Genomic DNA, 19305 nt, shown 5'->3' with positions numbered 1-19305 from the left:
GGCTCTGGGCTGATGGCTCGGAGCCTGGAGCCTGTTTCCGATTCTGTGTCTCCCTCTCTCTCTGCCCCTCCCCCGTTCATGCTCTGTCTCTCTCTGTCCCAAAAATAAATAAACGTTGAAAAAAAAAATTTTTTTTAAATGGTGAAAACTTTCTTTGTCAAAATACCTAAGTTGCAAAAATATATTCCTCTCGTAGGCATGGTTGATATTTTACCTGTAATATTTCATTCATTCATTCCAATCAGCATTTATTTATTGAGTACATGGTATGTATCCTGCATTATTTTTGGTACTGGGAATAAATCTGTGAACAAAATCAGTCGACTTTTAGCCTTCATGACACTTACATAGTATGGGGAGGTAGACAATAAGATTAATAAATACATGGTGTGTTTGATGATATTGATAAGGAGCTATAGAAGGAAAATAATTTGGGGGAAGAGGGTGGGTGTAGCTTTAGATTGGGAGCCTAGAAAAGGACTCACTGAAAATGTGACACTTGAGTAAAAACTAAAGGGTCTAGAAGAGTGAGCCATGCAGATACCCAAGGAAAGCAGACAGAAACAAATGCAAGACCCTGAGGTGGGTCTAACATACATAATATGTTAGAGCAGGGATTGGCAGACTAGGGACTGCAGGCCAAATCTGGCCTGCTAATCTTTGGTTAATTAGAATGTATTTATTCTTTTAGTATCTTACTGTCCATAGTTGCTTCATACTACAAAGGTAGAGTTGAGTAGTTGCTACACAGACTAAAATATTTACCGTCTGACCCTTTACAGAATAAATTTGTTGTCTCCTGTTTTATAGCAAGGTGAGTAATACAGCCGAAGCAGAATGAGTGAGGGGTAATTGTAATACAGGAGGAAGTGAGGTTAGGGAGGTCAGGCTATGGGAGATGGGGGAGAGGGGTGTGGAGGTTGTATAGGGCCTTGTGGTTTATTGAGAATGTTGTTTTTTAGTCTGAATAAAATGAGATCTCCTTGAAAAGATTTTATCCTGAATTCTCCTGAAATAATCCCCAAATATTCTTGTTTCTGTCTTTGGCCTTCTTTCTATTTGGCATAAGACAGCCACTGAGATCTCATTAAAACAAGTGTGATGAGGACAGTTTTTAAAGCCCTTTCTGAGTAGACTGGAAGAGATGAGATCCAAAACATAGGTGGAAGGATTGGCCTTAGCTTAAAATACCATCTCTGTTTTAACAGGAATAGGTTTGTAAGTCTGGTGATGAGAAGGAGCTTCTGCCCCATGGCTTCTGTTTTCTCTGTGAAATGAAGGACAGAATCATCTGAAAATGTCGACATAGCAGAGAGATTGCAAGTTTGAGGATAGTGAAAAACACTGAAATAGTTACTGCTAGAGAAGTAGGAAGGTTATTGGGCAGTGTCAGTGTCTCAGGGATAGCTGGTGACCATGAGTTTACTGTACTACCCATCTTATTCCTTTCTATATCCCCAGTAGCTGATCTAGCTCTCTGCTCATGAAACATGAAATCATGACCTGAGCTGAAGTCAGATGCTTAACCTACTGAGCCATTCAGGCACCCCTCATATTTTCTTAATTTCTAATGAAATAGTTCAAATAAACAGAACATAGTATAAAACTTAGATATTGCTCGAATTTGTTTTGATTAAAAATGTTATAGAAACAATATTTCCCTTCATATTCCGTTCCATTCCTTCTCCTTCCTTTTTTGGGCATGGCCACAGACCTATAAATCATTCACATGTACATATTTATGATTTTGGTACATATGTATGTAGCCATATCAATATATAGCATAATTTTGTGCATTTTATAGCTTCTGCGAACAGTATCATATTACCTGTCCTTTTGCAGGTTGCTATTTTCACTCATCATTCTATTTAGTAAGTGAGTGAGTGAGTGAGAGCCTATGTGCAAGTCGGGGAGGGGCAAAGAGAGAGAATCCCACCCAGGCGGAGCCTGATGCAGGGCTTGATACCACAAACCGTGAGATTGTGACCTGAGCTGAAGTTGGACACTTAATCGTCTGTGCCATCCAAGTACCCCTGTTTCTTTTCTATTTTTGCTATATAGTGGTTATTCATTCTCCTATTTGAAGGATCTTTAGGTTATTTCAAATTTGCAGTTTTATAGCAGTGCTACAACAAATACTCATGTTTATTTTTCTGTATAGTGTATGTAAGTATACTTTTCTGTAAGCAGAATTATTCTATTATAAAGTGTATTTCTTGAAGCTTTAGAGTGGATATTTCTAGCTTGCTCTTTAAAGTGTTTGTGTTAATTTACCATAGGTATAAAAGATTTGAGCAGACTCTGAAACTACTATGCTATTTAAACAGTTCTCAAGTCTTGGCTTAAAGAGGAGGATTATAAAGAAATTAAGCCTCATCAGGGATTAGTTACCCCTTTATCACCCAACAGATGACAAGCCCAATATATATTAGATGGATATGGATAATTTTTGGTGAGTATGGAAAAGGAAAGGTAATAGAAAGCAAAAGTGAAAGGAAAATGTATCAGACGTGATTGTGTTTGGCTATATGTTTGTTCAAACAGAGTTGGTTTTTTTTTTTTCTTATAATAAAAAGTCAGTCAGTAATCCAGGTCTGGTTAAGCCTAAACACCCTTCCTGGTCTGCCATCCTTAGCATGTGGCTTTGATTGCGCCCTCTCCAGGATTCTAGATAGAAAGGAGAAAGGGCAGAAGGCATAGTTCAGCTGAATCCTGTAAGTCTCACCCAGTAGACTTCCTCCTGCATCTCTTTGGTCAGAACTGGATCATATGTCTCCTAGCTATAAGGTATCTGAAGAGGCAAGCACCTTCTGAACAAAAACACAGTTTTGTTAGTAAGAAAGAAGAGGAAACAGGTAAAAGCATACCTTGGTAATACTGCAGGTTTGATTCCAGACCACCCCAGCAAAGCAAATATCATAATAAAATGAATCAAAAGAATTTTTTGGTTTCCCAGCCCATATAAAAGTTATGTTTACACTATACTGTAGTCTTATTAAGTGTGCAGCAGCATTATATCTATAAAAACAATGTACCTACCTTAGTTCAAAAATACTTTATTGCTAAGAAATGCTAACCACCATCTGAGCTTTCAGTGAGTTGTAATCTTTGTGCTGGTGAAGGGTCTTGCCTTGATGTTGATGGCTGTTGACTGATCAGGGTGATGGTTGCTGAAAGTTGGGATGACTGTGGCAGTTTCTTAGATGAGACAAGAATAAAGTTGGTCACATCAATTAACTCTTCCTTTCATGACCAGTCTCTCTATAGCATGTGATGCTGTTTGATTGCCTTTTATCCACAGTAAATTTTTTTCAAAATTGGAGTCAATCCTCCCAAGCTCTGATACTGCTTTATCAGCTTTGTTTATGTAACATTCTGAATCCTTTGTATCATTTCGAAAATCTTCACAGCATCTTCACCAAGAGTAGATTCCATCTCAAGAAACCACTTTCTTTGCTCATCCATGAGAAGCTGCTTCTCATCTGTTCAAGTTTTAATATGAGGTTGTAGCAATTCAGTCCCATCTTTAGGCTCCACTTGTCATTCTAGTTCTCTTGCTCTTTCTACCGTGTATGCAGTTACTTCTTCCACAGAAGTCTTAAACCCCTCAGTCACTTACGAGGACTTGTTTATGTTGACATTTTGACTTCTTCGCATGAGCCACAAATGTTTTTCATGGCATTTAGAATGGTGAATCCTTGCCAGAAGGTTTTCAGTTTTCTTTAATCAGTGTCTGCAGCCACTATAGCTTTATGAAATGTATTTCTTAAATAATAAGCCTTGAAAGTGAAAATGATAACTTGATCCCTAGGCTGCAGAATGGATGTGTGTCAGAAGGCATGAAAACAACATCCATCTTGTACATCTCCATCAGTGCTCTTGGGTGACCAGGTGGACTGTCAGTGAGCAGTAATACTTTGAAAGGAATCTTTCTTTCCTTAACAGTTGGTCTCAATAGTGGTCTTAAAGTATTCAGGAAACCATGTTACAAGCCATGTGCTCTCATCCAGGCTTTGTTGTACCATTCATGGAGCACAGGCAGAGTAGATTTAGCATAATTCTCAAGGGCCCTATGATTCTCAGAAGGGTAAATGAACAACTTAAAAGTCACCAATTGTGTTAGCCCCTAACAAGAGAGTCATCCTGTCCTTTGAAGCTTTGAAGCCTGGCATTGACTTCTCTCTAGCTATTAAAGTCCTACATGGCACCTTCTTCCATTAAGGCTTATTTTATCTGCATCGAAAATCTGTTGTTTGGTGTGGCCACCTTCATGAATTGTCTTAGCTATGTCCTTTGGATAACTGGCTATAGCTTCTGCATCAGCACTTACTGCTTCGCCTTGCATCTTTATGTTCTGTCTCCACAGCTTCTTTCCTTAAACCTCATGAACCAGCCTCTTCAAGAGCCTCTGCAGCTTCTTCACCTCTCTCAGCCTTCATAGAATTGAGGAGAGTTAGGCCTTACTGTGGTTAGACTTTGGATTAAGGGAATATTGTGGCTGGTTTGATCTTCTGTCCAGACCATTAAAACTTTCTCCATATCAGCAATAGGCTGTTTTCCTTTTTTATCATTTGTATGTTCTCTGGAGTGGCACTTTTAATTTCTTTCAAGGACTTTTCTTTTGTATTCACAAGTTGACCCACTGTTTGGTGTAAGAGACCTCGTTGTTGACCTGTCTCGGCTTTTGATGTGCCCTACTCGCTAAGCTTAATCATTTCTAGCTTTTGATTTAATTTGAGAGATATGTGACTCTTTCTTTCACTGGAACACTTAAAGACCATTGTAAGGTTATTAGCTGGCCTAATTTCAGCATTGGTATGTCTCAGGAAATGGGATAGCCCAAAGAGAAGGAAAGAGAAGAAGAAATGGCCGTTGGGTAGAGTAGTCAGTTAAGTTCACTTATCAGTTAAGTTTGCCATCTTAAATGGGTGTGATTCATGGAGCCCCAAAGCAATTACAGTAGTAACATCAAATGAGCACTGATCACAGATCACTATAAAAAATATAATAATAATGAAATATTGTGAGATTTACCAAAATGTGACAGAGACATGAAGTGAGCAAATGCTTTTGGAAAAATGGCACCAATAGACTTGCTCAAGGCAAGGTTGCCACAAACCTTCAATTTGAACAAAATGCAGTATCTGCAAAAGTACAATAAAGTGAAGCTCAATAGAAGGGATAGGTCTGTACTGGATAAATACTTAGCGATGTCCTTTATAGTTAACTTTTATAAAACACCCAATGTTCTATCCCATAGATTGTGGTTGGGATGTTTGGGAAAGCACACAATAGCTGATCAGTAAATATTTGTTGAGTAAATGAATGAATCACTTTAAAAACCTGCAATAGATAATACTTCTCTTGAATTAACTTGTTTGACAAACAGTGTTGCTGCGGGATTGTGATTTTAAAGCGAGTTTTTCCCTAAGTTTTGTTTGTTTAAATTTTATGTCTCTGAAATTCATTTGCATCTCTTTTAGAGTTTCTTTTTGAGAAAACTTTGGGAAAATGCTTATATAACTGAATGATCTTTTTACAGTTATGATTGTGCTTGGAGGTTCATATTCTGTCATGATTCTGTTTTCTCTGTGGTTTTAGGGACATATCCATGTAATCTAGGAGAGCTAGAGTAATCATTGTTTTCATGTCTGAAAAGAACTGAGCCAAACACAGAAATACTAAGAATTTAACATTTTGGGGTTAGGAGAAATATAAGCCAGTGAAGTGTAATTTTTCAGCTGCTTTATTTATAAATGAAGAAATGAGGATCAGAGTTTGTTTTGAGACATACACAAAATTTACCACCAAGTGAATTAGGATTCGTGAACCTGGGAGCCTTGAACTATTAGTGTTATTCTCTCAGTTTGTTCTGTCGTGTTGTTACCAAATTGGAATCATTTCAAATAATGGAGGAGATCTTTCTCCTTCACCATCCCCCCCAAAAAATACAGTGTCCTTTTACCTTGGGTCAGAGCCACAGTGAAATCCTGAGTTGTTTTCTGAACAAAAACATATAGAAGAATATTAGTTTGTGTTTAATAAACCCTTAGTGTTAAGTTGAAGTTTTTTTTTTTTAAGATTTTTTTTTTTTTATGTTTATTTTTGAGAGAGAGCACACCTGGGAAGGGGCACAGAGATGGGGGACAGAGGACCCGAAGTGGGCTCTGCAGTGACAGCAGCAAGCCCAATATGGGGCTTGAACCCACAAACCACGAGATCATGACCTGAGCTGAAGTCGGACACTCAACTGATTGAGCCACCTAGGGGCCCCAACTTGAAGTTATTTTTTAAAATTGTAATCAGTATTTTAATTGTTAACCAAAATGTTCATTTAATTAGATTTCCTGATATGCTAACCAATCTCAATGATCAGGAATTTACTAAGGCTACTTTATCAGTGGGAAGAAGACACACAAATTAGATCACTGTTGTCATGTCTTTAATTTCCTTAGTGGAATGCTTACATTAAATCAATGACAATGTAGAGGGGGAAGAGCAATACTGATACTCTGTTCTCAGGTTCTGAATGTTTCTTGGTAGTTCTTGAGTGGTTTGTTTGTAACATGAATGAAGTAAAGGAAATAGTGATTTATAATTAAAATATTAACTCTTTTAAAGATACTGCATTCTTTTTTAAAAACACATGTCTTCATATCGCTTCTATGTATTCCATTTTATACCTATGAAATACATTGTAATACTGGTTTATCAACTTGGCATAATGTGTGCAAAATCATCTATAAAAATTACTTTTCTGGGGCGCCTGGACAGCTCAGTCGGTTAAGCGTCTGACTCTTGGCTCAGCTCAGGTCATGATCTCGCGTTTCATGAAATCGGGCCCTGCATTGGGCTCTGCACTGAGTGTGGAGACTGCTTGGGATTCTCTCTCTTCCTCTCTGCTCCTTCCCTGCTCGCTCTCTCTCAAAAATAAGTAAATAAACATTACCAAAAAATTACTACTTTGCTAAAACTTCATTTAGAGCTAAGGTTTGTTTTGTTTTGTTTTGTTTTAGTTGTAAGGATAGTGTGAAATAATGGGAAGTGTAGGTAAAATTAGTACTTAATGAATTCTCTGAAAACACTCTGCTCAAATTCTCTGAGCACTGGTTTACATTGTGTATGCAATCTCTGTAATCCCATTTAGAGGTTCTGCTCTTTACCAAATACGGTTTTTGCACTATTGAGTACTCCATAAAAGTTACAAATACATAGCCAATTAAGGTAAAAAGAGGAATTGATGATAAACATATATAGTTTATAACATATAAATTTCTGAAATGTTAACTAATGGCATTTGATAAAGTAAATTGTAATATAACCACATTGAGGAGTATTATGTAATTAAGTCTGATTTCTGTAAAAGGCATTAAATATCATAAAGTGCTAATGTTTCAGTGAAAAAATGAGGCAATGTGATCCCAACTTTGTCAAAAATACACAACACTGGAATGAAGTAACCTCAGATATTAATAGTGATTGCCTCTGGGGAATGAGTATTGTGGACATTTTATTCTTTTTGTGGGCATATGTTTCATTTTCTGTACAGAATTGTGTTACTTTTATAATCTGTATAAAGCATAAAACAAACATTTTCCCACTGCCATGCTCATGTTACCTCTCTGAAATGAAGTCCTCACTGACTTGCAAGGAAGAACATTTGTCACTTTTTAAAACAAATATGGTCTTTTGGAAATGTTTTATGTAGTATTTTTAGTTCATATTTTTGAGCCATCACTTGAGCTTGAATAAATTATTTGAATTGTATAAACATTTTCATTCCATTGAGAACACTGAAGCTAAAAGTATAAAGCATAAACCTGAAGCTTTCTGAATAATTGTTTATTTTTATTTTTTCTTTTCATTTTTTTTTTTTTAAGTTTACTTATTTATTGTGAGACGGAGCACAAACAGGGGAGGAGCAGAGGGGGAGGGAGAAGCCCAAGCAGACTCTGTGCAGCCAGGGCAGTGTAGAGCCCAGCACGGGGTTCGAACTCATAAAACTGTTGCGATCATAACCTGAGCCAAAATCAACTGGATGTCCAACCGACTGAGCCACCCAGGTGCCCCTGAGTAACTGTTTCTTAATATTTAGAAGTTGTGCTTCAGAGTTTGGTAATTTCCTTCACTGTCAGATTTGAGGTTTCTTGTTTTTGTTTTAGTTTTTGGTCAAATGTCCATTGACAAACCACCTCTTTTTAAGAGCAAAATTGCAAGTGGGAATATATATTATATTTACCCTTTTATGTTTTATAATCTTGAATGCTTAGATTTATGTAAATCTTTTCCTGATTTTTAGAGGACCAGAAGGAAAATGAAAAGATGAAAAGTGAAGAGCAGCCAATAAATTCAGAAACCTGCTCTACACCCAGTGCTCTGGAAGAGGCTACTGTGAAAGTAGAAAAGGAGGATGAAAAGGAACTTGTGAAACTGCCCGTCATAGTCAAGCTAGAAAAACCTTTGCCAGAAAGTGAGGATAAAAGGATTATTAAAGAAGAAAGCGATTCCTTCAAGGAAAATGTCAAACCCACTAAAGTTGAAGTTAAGGAATTTAGAGCAGATCCGAAAGATATCAAAAGTAGCACGGAGAAGCTAGAGCCAGAGAGGCTAGAGTTCGGTGGCAGTGTCAGGTCTTCTCAAGAGATCACTGAGAAGTCGACTGAAGAAACCGAGAAACTTAAAAATGACCAGCAGGCCAAGATACCACTAAAAAAACGAGAAATTAAACTGAGTGATGATTTTGACAGTCCAATCAAAGGACCTTTGTGTAAATCCGTTACTCCAACAAAAGAGTTTTTGAAAGATGAAATAAAACAAGAGGAAGAGACTTGTAAAAGGATCTCCACAATCACTATTTTGGGTCATGAAGGGAAACAACTGGTAAATGGAGAAGTTAGTGATGAAAAAGTAACTCCAAATTTTAAAACAGAACAAATGGAGACAAAGTTTTATGATACAAAGGAAGATAGCTGTAGCCCCTCTAAAGACAGGAGCGTCATCATGGAGGGAAATGGAGCAGAGTCCTTAAATTCTATCATAACGAATATGAAAATAGGTGATCTTGAGAAGGAAGTGGTCCCTGTAGGGAAAGATGCAGATAATTCAGTATCAGTCTTAGAGACCCAGAATCAAAAAGGACAGCTAGAGGAAACCGGTCCTCCAGAAATGGAAATCTCTCTTGAGACTTCTGAGATGGCAAAGGATCTCTCTTTGAAAACTGCTTTATCTGCCACTGAATCTTGTACCCTGAAGGTTGACGAGAAGTCTCCCAAAAGTAAAAAGGATAAGCGCCCACCAGTCCTAGAATGTCTTGAAAAGTTAGAGAAGTCCAAAAAAACTTTTCTTGATAAGGACACACAAAGATTGAGTCCAATACCAGAGGAGGTTCCGAAGTATACTCTAGAATCAGTAAAGTCAGTCTCTCCTGAGGCAGCGGAAACTTCTGCAACGTCTAACATGACTGACCACTGTGAGAAGTTAGCCTCAGAAAAAGAAGTGGTAGAATGTCAGAGTACAAGTTCCATTGAAGGTCATTCCCTGGAAAAAACAGACCCAGAAATTCTAAAAAAGGATTCTGAATCCACAAAGGTAGAAACGGATAATCTGGACAATGCCCAGACCTCTGGCACAGAGGATCCTTCTGAGACAAAGGGTTCTATGCAAAAAAGCAAATTTAAATATAAGTTGATTCCTGAGGAAGAAACCACTGCCTCAGAAAACACAGAGATAACCTCTGAAAGGCAGAAAGAGGGCATCAAATTAACAATTAGGATATCCAGTCGGAAGAAGAAGCCAGATTCTCCTCCCCAAATTCTAGAACCAGAAACCAAGCAAGAGAAGACAGAAAAGGAAGAAGAGAAAACAAACGTAGGTCGTACCTTGAGGCGGTCTCCAAGAATATCTAGACCCACAGCAAAAGTGGCTGAGATCAGAGATCAGAAAGCTGATAAAAAAAGAGGGGAAGGAGAAGATGAAGTGGAAGAAGAGTCAGCAGCTTCGCAGAAAGCAGACAAAAAAGAAAATTTGAAAAAAACAGAGAAGGATACAAATTCTAAAGTAAGCAAGGTAAAATTTCTCCTATTTCAAGTTTTAATTTTTATTAGAAATAATTGGGTCTAAGTGTAACTCTTGGTTTGGCTAAACAGAAGTCATTCAAAGAGAACTTTAAAAAAAAAAGGTATCTTTCTTCCTTTGTGTTGTCTTTTCTCAATAGTTGTCAACAGACATTAAATTTTCGGACTATACAATCTTGTCATCTTTTAAATTTTTTCTCTGTTACAGGCATTACGGGAATATATTTTCTATGTAAACTGTAGGTGATACCCAGCCTGTAGGATTGAAAACTGAAAATACCCCATACACACTGTTAATAGAAACACTTGTAACATCTCTTTCCAGTTCTTTTTCCATACGTTCATGGGTATGTTCATAAATATTTACCCATTCACTGAAACAATAAATTAAATCGAATATGTTCATTTTTCTATGAATGTTTCACTTATCAGTGTGTCTCTGAACTCTTTCCATGTCTGTACATGTAGTCTACCTTTTGGTTATTGATGGCTACATAGTATTCCATAGTGTGGATGTACCTCAGTTTATTAACCACTCCCTTATTGATTGACATTTAGGTTGTTTCCAATTTTTCACTATTACAGGCAATGCTGCATTGAAGATCCTTTTGGACATAAGTGAGTATTTCTTTAGAATAGACTCCTAGAATTGGCATTGCTGGGTCAAGGGGCATGTGTATTTTAACTTTTGATAGCTATTGCCACACTGCCCTCCCCAAAAGGCCCCGTTCGTACACCCTCTCATTACTAAGTATGAGAGTGTCTATTTTCCCCCATTTTAATCATTAGTCTTAGAAGCCAGAATTCTATTTCCTATAACTCTTCTTTTTAAGCCAGACCTTGACAAGTCTTTGGCAAGTTTATAGGAGTTTGTTATAATTAAAAGTGCTACTTTTCTTTTTAATTTATTTAAGTGATCAGATTGTTCTTCATAGTAAGTGATCCTTTCTTCCCTAAAATACTGAAATTTTAATTCTTAAAAATAATTTCCCCTTCTGTTGTTAGAATTATTTTGGTCTTTGATGGGGACTTATACTATAGGAATGAACTGAAATATGAATTAAAAGACTGTGAAACCAGGGAGTAAAAAAGCAGTTTACAACATTATAAACTTATTCTCTGAATAATATATTTCAATATTTGTCAGGATTTTTATATGCAGTTCTGACCTATGAAAAATTTTGCATTCATCTCTAATATGGGAATTTAAATTTTTATGTTAACAATATGTGAGAATATAGTCAGTGCTCTATTATAAATAGAGCCTTTAAAATGTGCATGGCCTTTGACCCAGAATCCTTTTCAAGGAATTTATCCTAACCGCAGAGGTCTGTAAAAATTTACATTTAGAAGGACCCATTTTTTTATGAAAGTGAAAAACTGGGAAACTACCTAAATGTCTGTCTAGTAAGAGATTAGATAAATACAGCTATGTGATGGCATATCATACAGTCATCTACAGTGATGTAAATAATATTTTTTCACTAGGGAAAATATTTAAAAGAGAGAATGTTAATTATAATCCCCTCCAACAAAAATAGAATAAATTATGAAAATATGTACCAAAATTTAATAGTAGGTAGATCTGTGATAAGGATATAATAATTTTCATTTTCTTCTTATATATTGACTAAACATGGACATATAATCAGAAGTTTGTTTTTTAACGTTCTCATTATACCAAATTATCCCAATTTTTAATTTTATACAAGGTAAAACCCAAAGGCAAAGTTCGATGGACTGGTTCTCGAACACGTGGCAGGTGGAAATATTCTAGCAATGATGAAAGTGAAGGATCGGACAGTGAAAAATCATCAGCAGCTTCAGAAGAAGAGGAAGAAAAAGAAAGCGAAGAAGCCATCCTAGCAGATGATGATGAACCGTGCAAAAAATGTGGCCTTCCAAACCATCCTGAACTAGTATGTACCTGATCTAAATGGACAGTCTTCATCTTACTGGCATGTTGTGGTTACCCCAAAGGCAGTCTAACTCTTCTAGGTTTGATCATGATTTGAAATTTGTTTATTGCTGCGCAACTTATGTGTACAAAATTAATCTTTGTTTCTCAAATAATAACCCAATTCTGCTTTCATTCTACTTGGTTTATATATTGCTGTTTCCTCTACTTAAGGATACACTCTTAACCTCTTCTCACAATCAGTGAATTAGTCAAATATTTTTATTCTTTTTCTTTAAATGTTTCTTCTTTCCCTTTCAGTTAATTCATAATGATATTTCTGAAGTGCCAACTTTAAAGAAGGCCTAATGGCCTTATTGCCTTCTGTGGAAACATTTAAGTCAAGTAGTAACCTAGTAGGGCTTTACACTTTGGGAAATAGGCAGTCTTAAAGAAAAAAAAAAAAACAATTAAGAAGATAAATTATAGACCATATATATTCAGAAGAATAGTGAGATTTACATGGTACTTTCTTACCCAGGAAGTTCTTCAAAGATAGCCTAAATCAGGAAAACCAGTTCCTAACCTGTTTATATATTTTTTGCAGTTCATAAGGTGCTTTCTAGAGAGCCTGCTGAAGAAACACTCTTGTAAATGAATGCCCAATTCTATACAACCAGCCTTTTTTTTTTTTTTAATAGATCTGACTTGAGAGGCAATTTCCAACTACTAAGTAGAAAGAAAAGTAAAGAAAGATGGTTCCATGTAGGTAGAATTTTGTTTAGCAGAAACTTTTTGGAATCCATTAAAGTTTGGAAAATTCATCTGAGGTAGTTCTCCAAGACTCTTTTTCCTAGAAAGCTCTGTGGGGTAATGGCAAAAGCATTGGAGCAGGACACACTTGGATGGAGGTCCTGCTTTCACCCCTTATTAGGTGCTCTGGTTTGTATCTTAATTTCTTTGTTATAAAATGAAAATAATACCACATACTTCTTTTGAGGGCTGTTTTTAGTAAGTTATGTAAAGTTGACCTACCACAATTCCTGACCTCTAGTATGTGCTAGTTTAAAGTTATTTGTGGTTTACTTGTTCTTTTCTTCCTTGATGTTAAAATCATACCTGGAAATTAAATGTATCAATAATGTTTATCATATCCCCGCAGTTTCAGAGAATTCAAGTAAAAGATAAAACTTAGAACCAGAGAATGACTTTAGCTCTGAGAAGAATATATGTTGAAATTTTGCTGAAAAGACCCAAGAATTTTTATGATCATCAGGCTGTGAAAGTTAGGTCAAGATTTTTGTGTGAGGCCAAGAAGAGATTTGCGATAGTGGTTTTTTTCTGCTCTCCAAATGAAAAACTAACACGTGTGTTCTTTCCTGGCCATTTCTATATCTTTTTAAAATAAGAGAGTGCACTTTAACTGAGGCAGCAATAGATATCAACAACAAAAGGGGTGTGAGGAAATGAGACATAAAATGAGGTGAGCAGAGATGATACTGAGGAGATGGAGAAGTCGCACCCTCCTTGGAATACACACAGGACTTTCATTTATTTCGTTATTTTAACGACTGCTCTGAAAATCCCGTTGCTGGTTACTGTGCTAAAAAGGAATGACATTGGAAACTGAAGATCCAAATGTGGATTTCTTGTGCCCAGTGTTTAAGAATAATCATCAAATCAAAATGTCAAGCAACTACTATATGTTATGTGGTAGGGAAATGATTCTGAATTAGAAAGACATGGTCCCTGTCCTCACTGAGCTTACAGCAGAAAAGTAAATTCATTTATAAGTATAGAACTCTATGGGGTGTTCCAGATGTTTTAGTCAAAGTAAATGCATTATTGCCTGAGGCTTGGAAACCTTATCTAGTAGTTTATTTTAATGGAATTTTATATTTATTGCAGAATAGAGACAAACATCATTTTTAAAAAGTTGCATTCCAAAAGTTTACTTTTAATTTTGTTATTTAAAATTTAGATTATGTTTTATCTTGGAAACAATGTGATAAATGAAATCAGGTGCCCAGGTTAGTCCACATATGCCTGTGTGATCAGTCAGTCATATAACTCAAGTGTAACACTAACATGACTTAGGATGGAATTCTGGGTATTGGCAGCAAATGGTGATGATGCATTGTATGGAGAAAGGGAAAGATAGTTTTTCACTTCTAAATCGTTGCACATGGATGCACATCCCACCACCCTCCTCTACCCTCCGTGGTTCGTGTGAGCAGTTTAGAAACTGCTTTACGTATATACTACAGTTGAACACATAAATGAAGTATAGAGAATTGGAGCCAGCTTTCGCAGTGTCAGAGAAAAGAAGTTAAGAGATAAGCAAGCACAAAGGCTAGAATGAGCCCTGTGGTGCTAGATACTAGTATGAACTGATGTTTGTTTATTTTAATATAGATACCTGTATATGCATAGGTTGCTATACATACGTCTGCTTCCTAGCTCTGTCCTCTGAGAGAGCTTAGAAGTGGTCATACCTAGTATCATAGCATTCAGTACCTAGATGGTGGTTTCTAAATACCATTCTCCAATCATGGAACCAGGGCTTCTAGGAGAAATGGCTAGTTCAAAGGCTTGGGCAGGGAAAATACAAGATGTGCCTGGAGCATCCTGTCCTGAAGTGTCAGAGAGTAAAAAAGTGCTTTCAAAGAAAAGATGCAAATGAGTCTTAAGGACACAGGAGCCTATCTGGAAAAACTCCCAGTGTGTCTGTGGCTGGGGCAACTTGAACAATAAATTAATAGTTTAGATTCTAGCCTAAAGAAAATAAATCTTCATTAGTTAATCCTAATATAAAGAAGTGATTGAAAAACAATAAATGGAAGGAGAAGGGCATATTTTCTTCACAGAATTTCAAATAGTAGAAGGCATGGAAATAGCGAATCATCATTAGAACACCACCGTAACAGCTGTTGTAAGCAATAATTGCAGCACTGATGAGTGCTAAAATTAGTGGGTAAAATTTATTAATTACTGTGGTTGATTTTAGCTTATATCTCCAAATTCTTTGATACTCCTCCCTCTAGAAAGTGGAGCTTAATTCTCCTCCCCTTGAATGTGGGCTGGACTTGTCCTTTCTAATGAGAATAGGTATGGAAAGTGAAAAGTAGTAACTTTACAGTGATGAAAACCAACAGATACTATCATAATCAAGTAATCAAGGTTAATATTACTACTAAGTCATAGTGGTGTCATGTACTCCCAGATATGATGCAGTGAGCAGGGCACTTCACCTCTGTTGAATTCTTCTCCAAAACGCATAACCTGAGTCTAATCAAGAGAAGACTTCAGACAAACCCAAAATGAGGGGCAGTCTACATAATATCTGACTAGTACTCTTCAAAATTGTCAAAGTCATGGAAAACAGAAAGACCAAGTTATTACAGATCAGAGGAGATTGAGAAAACATGGTTAAATGGGATATAATATCCTGGATTTTTCTGGAATCAGAAAAAGGACATTAGTGGAAAAGCTGGTGAAATCTGAATATGGTCTATTGGTTACTTAAGAGTAATGTACTGATGTTAATTTCTTAATTTTGATAAATGTCCCATGGTTATGTAAGATGTTAAGATGAATGGAAGCAGGATAAAAGATTTATGAAAACCCTACTGTCTTTGCAACTCTTCTGTAAATCTAAAATTATTTAAAAATAAGGTTTTTTTAAGTTAAACATTCCTGAGTGTACGTTTTAAGTTCTAGAGAATTGGTCATCTTAAACTCTGATAACATAAAGTGACAACTTAAGGCTAATTATTAGCCTTTGTTTGCGAACATGATGGCCCTTAAGTATAGCTTCATTCCTTATACCTTCATCCCTTTCTTATTTGAATTGACATGATAAAAAGAATCATGAATGTTTCTTACAGACCAGCAATTGAAATGCTATTTAAAGTGGGATTTATGTGTATTTTTAAAATCTTCTGTGTGGTAGGGAAGTTTATGATCCTTGAGCTATAAAACTCTATTATAAAAAGAATATATTGTTATAGCCCTTGAGGAACGCTAAAAAAGGATTATAACTCTAGTTCAGAAGAATTTGTAATTTTTCACCAAATTTTGCAGGTAAGCATTTTGTAAATGATTTTATTTTACTTTTTAAAAAACTGACATGTTAGGTCCCTCATTACAGAGTTTTTTAGTTTTAGGCAAATAAAGATACTTTGATACAGCATATTTCTTAGTACAGTTCTAAAAAATATTGAAATGTCTTTAACTTCAGAATCATTGAATTCTAGTTACAGTTAGGTTGACATTAACCTGTGGTTTATTTCAGATTCTTCTGTGTGACTCTTGTGACAGTGGATACCACACTGCCTGCCTTCGCCCTCCTCTGATGATCATCCCAGATGGAGAATGGTTCTGCCCGCCTTGCCAACATGTATGACCCAGCATAGCTTTGTTTGTAGTCTTCAGTTTTATAGTCCAATTAATGAGACTTCTTGACAGCCACTAAACATTTTTAATCTTCGAAGCAATTTCTAAATATTATTTATCTTTTGTTTGAAGTTCTGTGAATTTTGAGACTATTGGAAAACTACCTTTTATTAATATCTTTTAAACCTTTTTTTTTTTTTTTTTTTTTTTTACTCCCAGAGCATTTATTTCTCAAGGACCTCTAATTTTTATAAAATTCTAATCTCTAATTTTTTTCACACTTGTTAACAGGCAAAAATGGCCCCAAATTAAAATGATTTGTGAGGACAGAAATAAGTTTCTTCCTGTTCTTGTTTCATCCTCTTTTCCATTTCTACCTACCTCCTTCTTGTCAGTTTTATGGATGGTATTATGAATTATGTAGCACTATGATGCTACTATGAATAGAAACATGGATTATATTTGTCTTCTATCTTGACTCAGGTAAATTTCTTTTGAAAGCTAAAGAATAGGTTCTTTTTATGCCACCATACCCAAGGGGTCTCTCTCTTACAAGTCCAGTCTCATTTCACTTTAGAAATGATGGGCATTATCGCATTTCCCAGTAAAGTGGACTTCCTTGGCTTAACATAGCTTTATCAGTTACATTCTTCAGCTCTTTTTTGACCCAGTAACCATGTGGCATGGTTTTGTAATTTTTTGACATCCGCTTTTGAAAAATAGTGATTGGCACCATTATATTATATTTTATGTAGAACTTTCTCCCTTAAAAATGTTGTGGGGTTTTTAAAACGTTTTAATCACTATCATGTAAGCATGTGGAGCCAAATGCTATTTTAAACATTCATTACTACCAGCTAGATAGGCATGGGATGTATTTCTTGATGAGGCTATAAGTTTCCCTAACATGTGCATTACTTCAGAGATAACTGTGCCCATCTTTAGTTCAGTGGAGGCCAGGGCACCTCTTGATTTAATTAAACAGAAGGAGCATCTCAGTGTTTCCTTACTCTGTGGCCCCTTATCGGCTCTCATAATAGCACAGTATCCATGACCTAACTAAAATTCAAGGGATAAATGATTGTGGAAAGGTGTTAAAAATGACATTCCTGGGGACTTCTGGCTGGCTTAGTTGGTAGAGCATATGACCCTTGATCATGAGTTCAAGCTTCGCATTGGGCATAGAGCTTACTTTAAAAATAATAATAATAATAGTAACACTTATGTTTTGCTCTTCCAGAAACTACTGTGTGAGAAATTAGAAGAACAGTTGCAGGATTTGGATGTGGCCTTAAAGAAGAAGGAGCGTGCTGAACGCAGGTATTGTGAAATATGTGTTAATGTTTTACTTGGGAATTTGGTAGCAAAATTGTCTTCCAGCACAGGTTAATATATCTTTCTAAAGCAGGAATTGGCAAACTGTGACCTGTAGGTCAAATTTGGCGTGCTTCTTGTTTTTATACTGCCTACTAAGAAATTTATTTTTCATTTTTAAATGATTGGGAAAAAAATCAAAACAAGAATCTTATTTCATGACACATGAAAATGATATAGTCTGAATTCATGGTCCAGAAAAAAAGTGTTATTGGAACACAGCCATGTTCATTTGTTTATATATTGCCTGTTGCTGCTTTTGCACTACAGCAGCACAGTTAACTAGTTGCAACAGAGACCATATGACCTGCCACGCCTAATTTATTATCTGTCCTTTTACAGGAAAAGTTTGCCCACTCTTGATCTAAAACATTTATCAAAACCTACTCTGAATAAATATTGGCCCAATTATTGTGGAGGATATGTACCTTACTCAGTATGTAGTGAGTACAAGAAGATTCTAAGAACTGGTCTAGTTACCCATGTCATCTCTTTGGTGGGCGGAATTAATATCGGTGAGATAAAGAGCATTTAAATGCTGAACTATGTCATAAGAGTCATAACTTACAGTCATAAGAAATGCCTCCCTTTTCGATATACCACTGCAATGTCGTCTTAAAGCAGTTGGAGAATGCTTCTTGGAGGAGGTAAGAATGGAGTTGAACCCAATCTTTAAAAGGGGGCTCAAAATCAAGACAGTAAGTTTATGTTTATTTATATTTATGTGTACCTTCTTTGATTAATCTATTGCTAAACAGTTTTTCATGCCTACTGTGTACCAAACTGAAGAGAAAAGGTGAGTGAGCCAAAACTCTCTTTAGATGGAGCTCAGCTCTGTCAGAATACAGACATTGGAGCCAGTGATACAGTAAAGTAGATTAAGGTATATTCAGAGCAATACAAGAACACTGTGGAGGGGCATTTTAGTTGGGTTAGGGATTTGGGTTATCGGGCAAGTCCTTGGAAGGTAACTTAGGGTTGGATATGCAGAGAAAGGTATTTCAGGCAAAGAACCAAATGCAAGCAAGGACAAAGTGTGAACATGAGAGTGGGAGAGTGGTAGGAGATGAAGCTATAAAAGTGGGTTGAGGCTGAACTGTGAACTGTTTGGCCTATTTGAGTAGGGAATTTGAATTCTTCCTTATAGGTGGTAAGAAAGCCATCAAAGGAGAGATAAGTATGATCAGATTTTTGTTTCAGAAAAAATGCCCTGGTAACACTAAGAAGAAGGAATTAAAGTCCATACTGTTGCAGTAGAGACTAGGAGAGCCAGTGCGGCCTGAACTGGGGCATTCATTATGCAAGAAAGTGGGTGTGTTAAAGAGAATCTTCCGAAAATTAAGCAGTAGGATTTGATTCCCATTTGTACTTAGTATGAGAAAATCTAAGCAATGTCTCCTGGTTGGTCTTATTACCTTCATTTGCTGCTGCTGTAACTTTTACCTGCTATCTCACAGTCTTCCCCCCTTTATACCAAAGCTTGCTTTATAAAGGCAGTCAGCTAGCTCATTTGATAATCCACAGACTTTACTCTGCAAACTGTGCACTCTGTGCGTTCAGCCTCTA

At 36.3% G+C, this 19305-nt stretch overlaps 1 protein-coding gene across 4 annotated transcripts in view; it reads left to right on the top strand.

The window, feature by feature from the left end:
• RSF1 (remodeling and spacing factor 1) overlaps positions 1-19305 on the top strand; it is a 158067-nt gene that overhangs the window by 115760 nt on the left and 23002 nt on the right. For 3 of the 4 annotated variants that reach the window (XM_025928313.2, XM_086678398.1, XM_086678397.1), the window contains 4 exons: positions 8300-10065; positions 11786-11992; positions 16265-16369; positions 17606-17685. In XM_025928313.2, the coding sequence (XP_025784098.1) occupies positions 8300-10065; positions 11786-11992; positions 16265-16369; positions 17606-17685 (2158 nt within the window). The remainder of the gene's footprint in view (positions 1-8299; positions 10066-11785; positions 11993-16264; positions 16370-17605; positions 17686-19305) is intronic. The other variant, XM_086678396.1, reaches the window with a different exon arrangement.

Source organism: Puma concolor, chromosome D1 (assembly GCF_028749965.1).
Source record: "Puma concolor isolate L17-30 chromosome D1, mPumCon1.1.hap2, whole genome shotgun sequence".
NCBI lineage: Eukaryota > Metazoa > Chordata > Mammalia > Carnivora > Felidae > Puma > Puma concolor.
The sequence above is the reverse complement of the archived record's forward strand: the minus strand, read 5'-3'. Positions and strand labels throughout refer to the sequence as shown.